At 40.9% G+C, this 12,616-nt stretch overlaps 1 protein-coding gene across 3 annotated transcripts in view; it reads right to left on the minus strand.

The window, feature by feature from the left end:
* The window catches only part of LOC133346447 (atrial natriuretic peptide receptor 1-like), a 96,514-nt gene that overhangs the window by 18,839 nt on the left and 65,059 nt on the right, over positions 1 to 12,616 (minus strand). For all 3 annotated transcript variants that reach the window (XM_061558020.1, XM_061558019.1, XM_061558018.1), the window contains one exon: positions 9,399 to 9,545. In XM_061558020.1, coding sequence (XP_061414004.1) covers positions 9,399 to 9,545 — 147 coding nt within the window. The remainder of the gene's footprint in view (positions 1 to 9,398; positions 9,546 to 12,616) is intronic.

Genomic DNA, 12,616 nt, shown 5'->3' on the forward strand with positions numbered 1-12,616 from the left:
TACAATTTGCAGTTACTTAGGGTCTAAATCTAACTGCATCCCAAGACACTGTCGACATTACGGTGATATGTGCAATAATATGATCATGAAATGTCAAACTGACCCTAAATTATGTTATACAAAGCACACGTGAATGTTATTACTTTATTATTGTACTCGTTTACCCCTCACTGAGTCTCAAGACAATTTTCAGAAAGGTCCTGCCAAGTTTCTGCAGTAGGAGGGCAGTGTTGCGATGTGTAATCCCAAATTGAGTAATGTGCATATTTTTTTAAGTATTGGCACATTCGGCCAATACCAGTGTAAACCCAAGCAGAACAGGGGGACAATATACAAACTCCGCACAGAAAGCGCGAGTTTAAAAGACATACCTTTAACTTCGGCTAGTAATATATTGAAATACCGCCAAACTGCAACAATATAATTGTTGAAAAAATAATAATTATTATTCGGGTCTTTTGGTAAAGTCACGTAGATAGGTTCAAAGAAAATAACAAAAAACTACGACGTTTCGATCGCAACACAAGCGGCCGTCATCAGGAAAAGGGGGTTAGCCTCTAAAGGCAATTTTTTTTAAGGTTTGAAATGGGTGTAGCCCAAGTGTCATCAGCATGAGCGGGGCAGCTAATGTTAATGTAAGTGATGGTACTCGTAGAGGGCAACGACGGCGCTGGTGGTGGGTTTCCACCAATTAAAGGGCTGCCAAGTAATCATTGCACCTCGCTTTACACACACTGTTGACGGTGGAGGTTGCTGCTTGAGATGATGGTACTCGTAGAGGGCCACGACGGCACTGGTATTGGGCTTTCACCAATAAAGGGCTACTGCCAGTTGTGATGGTAGTAGTGGGCAGTGATGGGACCGGTGGTGGGCTTCCACAAATTAATTGTTGCCCTCTACGAGTACCATCACTTACATTAACATTAGCTGCCCCGCCCATGCTGATGACACTTGGGGTATGCACATTTCAAACCTTAAAAAAAAATTGCCTTTAGAGGCTAACCCCCTTTTCCTGATGACGGCCGCTTGTGTTGCGATCGAAACGTCGTAGTTTTTTGTAATTTTCTTTGAACCTATCTATGTGACTTTACCGAAAGACCCAAAGAATAAGCATTTCTGCAGTCACAAAAACTTTAAGTAAAAAAAATAATTATTAAATGTATGTCTCTTCTTGTGTCATTCAAATGTATTATTCAAAAACAACTCTTACTCATTAGACAGCTATTTTTAACTTTCTAAGTCACACAGCCATTCACTGCAATTTAGTTCTGAAAGCAAGTATGCACTAGGCCAAAAATAAACAGCCTATTTTAAGCCATGTTGTTTGCATAATTGAAAGCAGCTCCAAACATAGAAGACAAGCTAGACATTGTCCCAATGCAAAGATTGCAGTTGTTTTGGGTCAGGATGACCTATGAAGGTTGGAATGCAAGTCAGGCAGATATTACACTTTGAGTGGATATGTTCTGACAAGATAGAGTACACTGAGAATGTGAAATTACATGGCAATTGAATCATAATCTAACTCACAGTACGGAGAATGGCTGCAGTTTGCATGTGCTGCAAATATATGGACCACAATGTACCATGTACTATAAAGAGGTGAATTGTACAGTAATGTATTCTAATATGAATTTTAATGGTAGAACGTGCAGTGCATTGCAATGTTTAGCCAATGTGTAAAATATCTAGCTAGTAAGACAGCTGATGTAGGGAACTTTTGTTATAAAAGGATTCAACTAAAAAATTATATTTACACAGATACGCACATTAGGCACCTGTTAGGCACACTGTAACACGTGCGATTACATTCACATGCTTTGATTCAGAATCTTAATTTATCCTTGAAGATTGCATAAGCTCATCAAATCCTGCCGATTGTTCAACACCAAATGCAATCTTGAGCAAGGCAGCAAAACAAAAACAGTCCCAGACCACACCAAAACACTACAGTCCCTCAATAAAATTCCACGTTAAAATGTAACTCTTGATACATGTGTAGTGACATAAGATGGGAGGGGCTGCTGGGGGCTCTGGGACCCTAGGCAGATAAGCCGTCGGTGCCAGGTGCTAGGATCCCAGACAACCCAGATGCTTAAGCCACTTCGCGCCAGGCGCTGGGATCCCAGACAACCCAGCCAGTTAAGCCCCTTGGCGCCACCAACGGGGGGGGGGGGGGGGCTGTGTGTGCTCTGTGGGATATCTGGGGGCGCACACAACCCCACCCCTCGTTGGGGACGAGGCATAAAAGGGCAGCTCCCTGGCCGATCAGGGCCAGTTGTAGCTCAAGACCCAAGACCCAAGACCAGCCATCTCAGGACCCTGGGACGCTGTGAGGGCCAGTGGTGGGACTCTGGAACTCCCGGCTTTACGTCCTTATGAGGGCGAGTTCCAGAGCGTAGCCAGAGTAGTGTATCTAGGCTGTGTACCTAGGCTGTGTACCTAGGCTGTAACAGAGTATCAGGACTGTTGGAGTGCCGTTGGATTGTAATAAAGAAGTTACCTCTACAAGTGTCTCCGGAACCCATTACACATGGGTAAGGATGAAAGTTACAAATCACATTTACAAATGTGGTTGTATCCAGCACTAATCTGCTTCAGAATATTTTTGAAAGAATATTTATGATGTTAAGGGAGGAAACAAGGTTGTTCCAAAACGTTGGTGCTGTAACGGCAAATGCTGCCACCTATTCCAAATCTTGTTCTTGGGACAGTTAAAGGAAATTCGATGGACGTCATAGGTTTCTTGGGTTTGAAAATGGGGTCAATGAATAAGCTAAGTATAGCGCAGATTTACCAATACGAATTTTATGAACAGGGCCCAATATATAAAGCTGGTTCAGTCTTTTTAGTGATTAATTAGTAGCTGATCTTTAAGCAGCAAAACAATAGTAAAAGAGTGGTAGAATGATAGCTTCAACAATTCGCAGTTGCAATTGATTATAATAAACTCCCACACACACACATACAAATCATGCTAGTATGCTGTGTCATGATATTTAAAACATATATAATACTCTTTTTTGTATTTTGTAGACAATCTGGCACACATTTTTTATTTAAATATATGATACAATTGGTTTAGGATTTGTGTAGGTTTTTTAAAACACGAGAAGAATCCTTGTCGGATGGATGGTGAGACATACAATTCCAGGCATAGCAGTACATAGATCTCAGCTCCGTTATGAAGTGGGCATGACTCTGCTCAGACTAGACAGGTCTAAGAGAGGAGCAGTATTTAATCAGGATTTACAATTGACTTATAGGGGCGTATGCACATGTGTTACCAACACAAATGTTTTGGATGCCTCAAGGAACTTGAAAGTGCAGGAAATGCCCTTTCCAAGTACTGTACATGCATTGAGAAAAGTTTTCCAATCTAGCGGAAAGGATACCCCAGTCTGTAACATGTGTGCAAGCCGCACCCCTATTCATATACAACGAAAGTGTGAGCATAATATTTATTCTAGATTTGATGCTTTCGGTAAAATCACGTAGGTAAAACAATAAATACAATAAAATAAATGAAAACAACTAAATAAAATCATGACCTGCCTCCGAAACGTCGTCATTTAATTTAGTTGTTTTCATTTATTTTATTTTATTTATTGTTTTACCTACGTGACTTTACCGAAAAAAACAAAGAGCATTATATTTATGTTAACACGTAAATGTATGTTGCATGTAAAGGGAAGTTATTGAGTAAAATAAAATAAGACAAGGGATTATAGCTGACGAACAACACTGGTAATGTAATGGCAGCCATTGGAGAGAACCCGCCCAACAGCAGCACATCTACCACAGATATGGAGTGATGAAATAAGTTCACGTGCAGCAACGGAATGGATTGCGGCATCACAGGATCGTGAGAGATTGGCGACGATGCGAGTCTCCATCAAGAAGTGGGTAACAAATGGCAGCTGATGGTTATCTGGCCAATGTGTCGAGTGCCACTGTGGTAAAGCACTTTCCTCGCTATCAAAAAGTTGTGAGTTAAAATCATGGTTGTGGGTTGACTCAACCCATCATTTATCCAGGGCAAAAAAAACACGAGTACAACTTGGTGGTAATAAACAGTGGTTGTCCTATGGAGGGAGAAACATGGAATTGATACCACTGGCTCGGGACCACCAACACACACTGCCCCATGCTTGTGTGAACAGGGAGAGACTATGAGAAGTAAAACAACTATTTTGGATGTATTTTAAAGTTGCCGTATGTGTAACATGGCACTGAGTGACCTACGGATAACACAGTTTAGGTGACGTGACCCGTGCAGGGCGATTCCTTTTATCTGTGCATAATTCCTTTTACTGTATCTGTATATTGGCCGATCTACAACCCAGTTATTCCACATGTCACAGATATGTGTGTATACAGCTGAATGTGAGTTTGATATACAGACATACATTTTAAATGTGCTTTTGTGGACTGTATTAAATAATGTTTGTGCTGCTGGTGGCCAAGTGGTCACTGGGTCAGAGCACTGAGCTGAAATCTTTAGATCCTAGGTTCGAATCCAGGCAGCCACCTGTGATTAAATTGGGTTATCCAGGAGAGCGATTTAATGGTCTCATCCCAATAACCAACGACTGCACAAACACCGCATCAAATTAAATTTTGTAGTTCCCTTGATTTGGTTCAATTCCAGTTCTGAGAATTGTAGATATTGGTTTTTACTCCCTTGTGACAAACAATTCTCTCTAGCAGGGCATGTTTAAAGGTTTGTCCTCTAATGTGAATAAACAAGGGAACTGGAAGGGATCTCAGAAGTAATTCTGTGGCATAACCTTTCACAGACCATTCCTTAACACTCCTCTGCACGAGTTCTAAGTGTGTATTTTTTATCATAACATTGAGTGATTAAAGATAAATAAAAAATAATAAAGGTTGCAATTGAGATGTTTTGGATTTGCTGCTGCTCCAAATGATTGGTGGATGGTGCTCATCTCGATTGAATCCAGTGCTGGACATTCCAACTTTCTTGCAATCTCTACTTCACGTGGTACAAATCTTTCACTTAGTTTTCATTTGAGCAACCTATAATGATGATGTAATTATTGTATTGGCCAAAATGAATCGTGATTGGTGTATTATCATTAGCATTGCTGTAAATTGTAATGTTTGCAGAAGAGAACACATGTATATCTCTTAATTAGCTGCCACCACTCACTGCCAGGCAAACGAATACACTCACACGAGTTTGTGTCATGGCTCAGACCCTGATTGGGCAGCTCTGTCTGAAGGTTTGGGTTACATGTTGGCATCACGATGCGTGCTGAGCGCAAAAAAACGCAGCATTCCCAGCCTGCCTCAAGATTCCTTGCCATCTGCAGCGCAAAAATCTGCCCATTTTACCCCAATGATACATAAATTGTAAATTGATTTCAATTAATGCCACTTGGCAAAATGCTTGCGCTGCAGAAATATTTAAACGCCGTGACCTTCAACCAATGCATAAACTGACCTTATTAAATTTGACTCTCGCTGAGATTATCAATAAAGTAAACTTGCAATGTACGTTGATATTTCAAGCTGATGAAGAGACTCATAACTCAATGGAAATATTGTATGCTAGTCAAGACTGTCCCGATTGCCATCCGATCTCAACAAATGTAACCTTCGGCTTTAGTATCTGACATGGATTGTTGATTGCATATGGGCTCACTGAAACAATGTAGGTGATGTATTTGGCTCCTAATTCCAGTCCCAGATAAACTAAAAGATCTCCCTCACCATCTTCCAGGTTCTGCATAGACTTGTCCCTGCCTACCTCTACCATCTCATCTCGCTCTACTCCACTTCAAGTGCTCCCTGCTTCAGCAAACAACTCTTTGTGTCATTCCTCCTCTGGCAGTCTGGAACTCCCTTCCTGTTCCTGTTGATGTCTTAGCTCAAGCTATCCCCCCTCTCCTCTGCCCGACTCTCCCTTTGCTTCAGCAACAATGAATCATGGGAGTGGGGATGATATGCGACTAAAAGTGTTGAGCTCGCAAATTAGAACTGTTAACACCAGTACCACGCTTTTCCAGCTCCCTTTATCTTCCAAGCAGCTACTAATATGCTGGTGTGATTAAATACACCCATCATCCAGAATTTTGGAGGTAGGATTGGTGTGACATCATCATTCAGTGGCTGAGAGGTGATAAATAACAGGTAATACACGAAGCCATTTTCTGCTCTACTTTCTGTATAGTTTTGGAATATTTCCCTCTTATACATTTTCTCCAGCCACTCACAAAGACTCAATTGCATTTGACCAACATTTTCAACGAGGAACCTTATAAAACAACGTCTTGAAGGCTAAGTGACATAAACATTTGTTTATCTCAATAAAGTACTCTGGTTAGATTTGATATGCTAAATAATTGTCTTTGGACGAGCTGTTCAATGTGAATTCTGGAAAACTGATTTATGAACCTTGCAAGGTGAATGAAAGTCAAACCCAGCAGCCAGTCAGCACCGTGCCATGGCTACATTCATACAGCACGGTGTATATTAAATTAAACCTGTCATACAGCAATCAGCCTTTAAAATTTGTACATGTATGTAAAGGGTTTTCATGACCGCTCTAGCCCCTAGAGGTCACTACATTCATCGCAATGTAAAAAAAAGAAATAATTCACCTCCGATTATCATGGTGGGCTATGTACGGTTCAACATACATACATATAGATAGCAAAGTGGCAAGTCGCTACACCCATAGCATATACAGTACGTGTTGTTGAAAAAAAATGCATTTCCATTCATTTAAAATCACATTTCCAGTGAAAAGGCATTTAAGGTGAATGGTTTTCACCTTGGCTATGGTGCAATAGAAATCGTGCTCGTTCTCATTAACAAACCGTCCTTAATCGTTTAACAATAACCAAAGAGTGTTAATGGAATGCCCCCCCTGTTGTGAGCGACGGCAAGAGTGTGATGTGATATTCGAATTTGGGGTGGTGGATATTGGTCCCAGGGTGAAAATTAGACAAATATAGCAGGACTCCAATAATCAGAAAACTCCCATAATCCGCGGCACACCACCGTGGAAATGTTCTATGGACCGCAAACCACGATCCATAGACGTGGGCGAGGATAATGCAGAGCTGCAGGGAAAAAATAGTGGCAAGATATTTCTTTAATCAATTAGCACTCTTTGTTTTGCGATAGCACAGACTAACTCTCCTGACATAATTTGTTGAGTCGAAACGAACGCTGCACAATGCTGACTCGTATATCAAAGACAAACATCTTTTAAGATAGACCCATATGGGAGATTTGTGCCATTTGGGTCTTAGAAAAACATATAGCCTTACAATCCGCAAATTATTGCGGATTAATTTGTCCGATAGTCACGTGCTTTTGCTTCACCTGTAATCTGCACATTTTTCGCGGATTAGTTTGAGCGAATTAATTGAATTGTGCAGATAATTCCTCCAATTATTGATGATACACCGCATTGCGTTATTTTTTCGCAGGATAGAACTAACCTCAGCGGTGCACCGCAGATTACAGGATCCACGATATGGACCCTCCATATCAGTGTGGATTATTGGAGTACTGCTGTCGAGTTACAGATGGCGAGAGAAGAGGTGAGGAGATTTAGTAAGTTTGTTGAAGCTTAGTGAGGGCAATCGTGATTAATAGCTTAACTCAGGCAGAGATGTCCAAATGGTATTCAAAATTAGGCAAAACAAGTAATTTTGTGAATACATTTTATTTGTTAAGGTAAATGATAATTCGAAATTTATACAGGTTCTGCTGGTGCAATATTTAGCAATGTGACGAGTGCATAAAGTTGTAGTGAGCGGGGGATTCGTTTATCTTAAATATAATACAGAGAAGGATGGTTTAAATAGCAGTTCAGTTTACCTTGTCTTAAGGGTATAAAATACAAGACAAGGGGATTTCCAGAGCTCTTCCATATTTGGAGCAATAATGGTGGTGGCAAAATTATCGATTATCCATTGGGACGTGATTTTCCCATGTGGTACAAACTGGCCTATGAGGAATTTAATACAATACATTGCGTTTTGTTTTGGGAAATAAGTGGAAATCGGAAATATTATCGAGTGCTAACACGGAGGAGAGAGCCACGGGATCATTTAGTGGTTGTTAACAGAATCGTGGTCTCAACAGTCTTTGATTTTTGGTGGAAGTTGTAAAGTGGATTTACAATGTGAGGTCTGCATTAAGTGTTTTATCGAATTTGTGACTGGCATCAAAGGAGATGGTTGATCGTCGATATCCGAGCAGTTGGTTGGCCTTGCATAGCAGTGTCCTAGTGGAGACAGAGTGGAATACACAAGCTCGACCTGTATGTCATGTGGGTGGTAGTTGTGGAGACAAAGCGCTGGCAAGTGAACAGTCCCATTTATCGGGATAGGGGAAGCCAGGTGCTTAGCATTTACTATTTACTGTATGTATGTTGAACTTATTTCACACCGTACATAGCCAACCATGCTAAGCAGAGGTGCTGTGTTATGGCTTGGGTTATTGACACTCAAATCCTTATAGCTTGTTCACTTTTCTTTATTATTTTTAATATAATTTAATTATCCCTTAAATGTCATACAAATCATAACGGATAATTGCTCTTCCCATCTGTCAGTCATTCTATGACCACTAATAACAAGAAAATAGTCCAGGTCTGTTGCGTTATGCAATCTTCCCAGGAAGATACTACATTTGAATTCAATGACTCTTGACCAAAGAGGTTTTTGTGTATATTTTTCTTTCAGAGGATGTACATGTTCAATTAAATTTACAGTAATTGATTTCATGAAGCAGCATGTTTGATTCTGTTTTGGTAAGTGCTGTCAGCAGCACCTGTTCAGGCCAGTATGGTAAAAATAAAAGGTTTTTTAATAATTGAAATTTATAAGGCACAATTCATCCAGGGATCTCAGTGCACCATGCAAGAAGTTAGAAATATGAATGTGACAAGGTCCGGAGTCATACATGGGAAGTGTAAGCAGGGAAAAGTTGAGTCTTTAGAGAATAACTCAGCAGGATGAGTGGTTTAATATGGCAGGGTGTTCCATATGTTCTGTAGGTATGAATAATATCACTCATTGTTAACTATGGTTATTGACCACAAACCCAGAGTCCCAAAACGCCAAGCAGCCAGCAACAAATAGCCGATGTTTCTTGAATTGAGTAAGATTATAAGAACCTGGCAAATAGGTGTTGGTGGGGGATTAGAAAGTTGAAGAATGCAAATAAAGACAAAGAAAACGAAGTGTCTTTGACCTGCAATATGGTATATGAACACTGTCGGGAAGAGACAAAAAAAACGTATATTTATGACGTGCATGTGTAGTGTGACCTGAAAGATTTTAACTGATTCTCCTGATAATGCGAGAGAAGATGATATTTCGTCAGTCCAAGCTTCCCGACATGCTGCCACTTACTGTGGTAGAATCTGATAGAGGAGGGCCTCAGCTTTGCGCTTTTCTTCCAGGTAGGCCTGTGTCCTTTCTTCGACCAGCTCCTCCAGGTTGTTTGCATACTGCTCCATGCGGGATAACAGGTTGTCCAAAATGTTGGTGCTGTTTTCTCTAAAAAGCATTCCAACAAAACACCAATAAAAATAAAATCCACTTGTAATTGTATATACTGCATAGACACATTCAAAGAGACTGTCTCTGAAACCAACATCAACTATGTTCTATAACCTGAGAGATTGGGTTTGTTCAAGATAAAATAGGCGTTAATGCTGAGGAAAAACATGTAAAAAACATGCAGTTGCAATTAATAAAACACAATTGTTGATATTAATTGCCCGATATGTACACATTTAGAATGATTTTGTGAAATGTAGTTTTTCTTTATGCGAAAAACTACATTTTGAAGACAACGTAAATCAAACTGCCAATGAATCTCAAAGAAAACTGCAACTGGATTAAATTGGACCTTTTATCTGTAAGACCGTCACTAATTGCAAGCAAGACTAAATGGTTAACCTTGATGTGTCTTGATTCTTTCACAACGCTCAATTTATACATCTTACTACTCAAATTTTAATAGTCCGATACAATATCCACATCGCTACTTCCTCCTGGCACGTGTGATACAATTACAGGAGGTTCATTCCTTTTCACTATTACTACATTATTCTCACTAAATTTCGATTTAAAGCTTTCATGACTGCAGGGATTCATCCTCTTGGTTCTTTCGGTAAAGCCATGTAGAAGGGAAATAATAAAATAATAAAAATAAAACATCATCAAATAATTCGGCCACAACGCAAGCAGCCGTCCTCAGGTGAAGACCAGGTCTGCCGGGGAGACAGCATCTGAATGAAACACCACCACGCTTGGAGCGTATATTTAAGCTAGGTTGGAAGGGGAAGAGCGCCTTGACAAAATAATTTGCATATCAAGAGGAATTTAGCATATTTATGGGAAATGCAGATATGTGATTAGTACTACTTGTGAAATGCGTAGGAGGTCAAAGAAGATTCTGGTTTGAGTGTGCACCTGCTGAACTCTGACATTACACTGGCGCAGAGTGTGTGAATCCCGCGAGTTGTCATTGATCCCAAGCTCTTATTCTCTCGCCATATATCTCAACTCGACAATCCATGCCTTCATCACAGATTGACTCAACTATTGTAACTCTCTCCTCTACAGCATTACACAATTCCTCATCTTCAAACTACAGGTGATATAAATACCATTGCCGAACTTTTCACCCATGTCAGTATACAATGTCACACCTTCCCATTGCTGAAAAACCCTCCACTGGATTCCCGTCCACTCCCAAATCAATTCCAAGATTGCACTCGCCATCTGCAACCATGCGCTCGCCCATGTATAGCTTTCCTCTTCCACCTTGCTCAACTCTCTACCACACATTCTCCTCTTCAGCCTCTGGCTTTCTGTCAAAGACCCTAGTCCGTTTTCAATCAGTGCTAGGTCACTTATTCTCTTCTGTATGTATAACTTTTTATTTCGGGCCGTACGTAGCCAACCGTGCAAATCGGAGGTGTGGTTTGACCATACTTCACCAATTTAGTCAGTTCTGGTTGGTGAAGAACGGACTAAGGGCCAATTCAGATAACACTCGCCACTAGCCACTGATGTGAGCTGTGGTCAGAAAGCAAACGCAGGTTACCGGGTTCATTGTGCAGTGTGCTAACCACTGGGCCACCACCCCACCCACACCATATTCCAGTAAACATGCCAATGTTGGATCAACAATGGCCCAATGTTGACACTTCCCGGGATATGATTAACAAAAACACGAATATGTCGAACTGCCCAATAGTCTGGGACTTCCTCCTCCCTGCCATCCATGCTGGCGACTCCATGCCCCTCTCTCCATGACATACACAAGCACACTGCTTCTATTTCGATTTAAAGCTTTCGTGACTGCAGGGATTCATCTTCTTGGTTCTTTCGGTAAAGTCACGTAGAAGGGAAGTAATAAAATAATAAAAATAAAACATAATAAAACAATTCTCACGACGTTTCGGCCACAACGCAAGCAGCCGTCCTCAGGTGGAGGTGGAAGAAAGAGCGCCTTAAGGCGCTCTTTCTTCCACCTCCAACGCAGCTTATATATAAGCTCCTAGCTTGGCATTGTCTCATTCTTCACCTGAGGACGGCTGCTTGCGTTGTGGCCGAAACGTCGTGAGAATTGTTTTATTAAGTTTTATTGTTATTATTTTATTACTTCCCTTCTACGTGACTTTACCGAAAGAACCAAGAAGATGAATCCCTGCAGTCACGAAAGCTTAAAATCGAAATTTTATTATGTTTTATTGTTATTATTTTATTACTTCCCTTCTACGTGATGACTTTACCGAAAGAACCAAGAAGACGCACTGCTTCTGTACAGCGTCTTGAGATGCGGTCGACTCTAGTCGCTACGCACATCCGAATTGCGCTGTGTTGTCTGCAGTTGTTTCTTCCATCTTGTAACAACAACGTCACAATGACTATAACTCAAAGTGCAACATAATGGCATTCTGTAACCCCAGGTGAGTTTCAGTTGACACTTAAACTCACTTGGCAGGGAAGCCGATGAGAAATATGATTTATGGGCAAAAATGTGACGGAGACGGGTTAATGAGCTTCGTGGGTGCCTAGCGACGAGCTATGCACTATCCGCCTCCACCCACGCAAATCGTCTCACGAGTGGGCAGCTGTGTGAAGCCATGCTCACACCGAGCCACGAGCGTGCGTTTATCTAAACTCTCCCCCAGATAGAGAAGAACACATCGAATACACTGTACAATTTTACTCTCGCTCTTATATTTCACAATGGACTTCACCTTTTCATCAACGCAAAAAAGGAGTAATTTTCCTACACAACATGCGATGAGATGCCGTGTCGCTCTATTGTTCTTGCACGGTCGTGATGCATACAGCCTTTGCAATGTTTTGCCATGCTAAAAGGTTGAATTACAGCAATGTACCAGCCACTATGAAGTGCACACACATACAAGAGTGCTGTATTATTAGAAAAACTGTGCATTCACTGTCTGGATAATAAAACAATATTAGGAGCCATCACATAGTCATAATCTTCGGAATAACATTATCTTCCAGGGGGGGGGATAAGCTCTTGCAATTATAATTGCACTCAAGGTTTCGTACAATCTCTAGCGCTCGCTCGAGTCTCG

Source organism: Lethenteron reissneri, chromosome 24 (assembly GCF_015708825.2).
Source record: "Lethenteron reissneri isolate LAM-NWPU_2019-01 chromosome 24, ASM1570882v1, whole genome shotgun sequence".
NCBI classification, from domain to species: Eukaryota; Metazoa; Chordata; class Hyperoartia; order Petromyzontiformes; family Petromyzontidae; genus Lethenteron; species Lethenteron reissneri.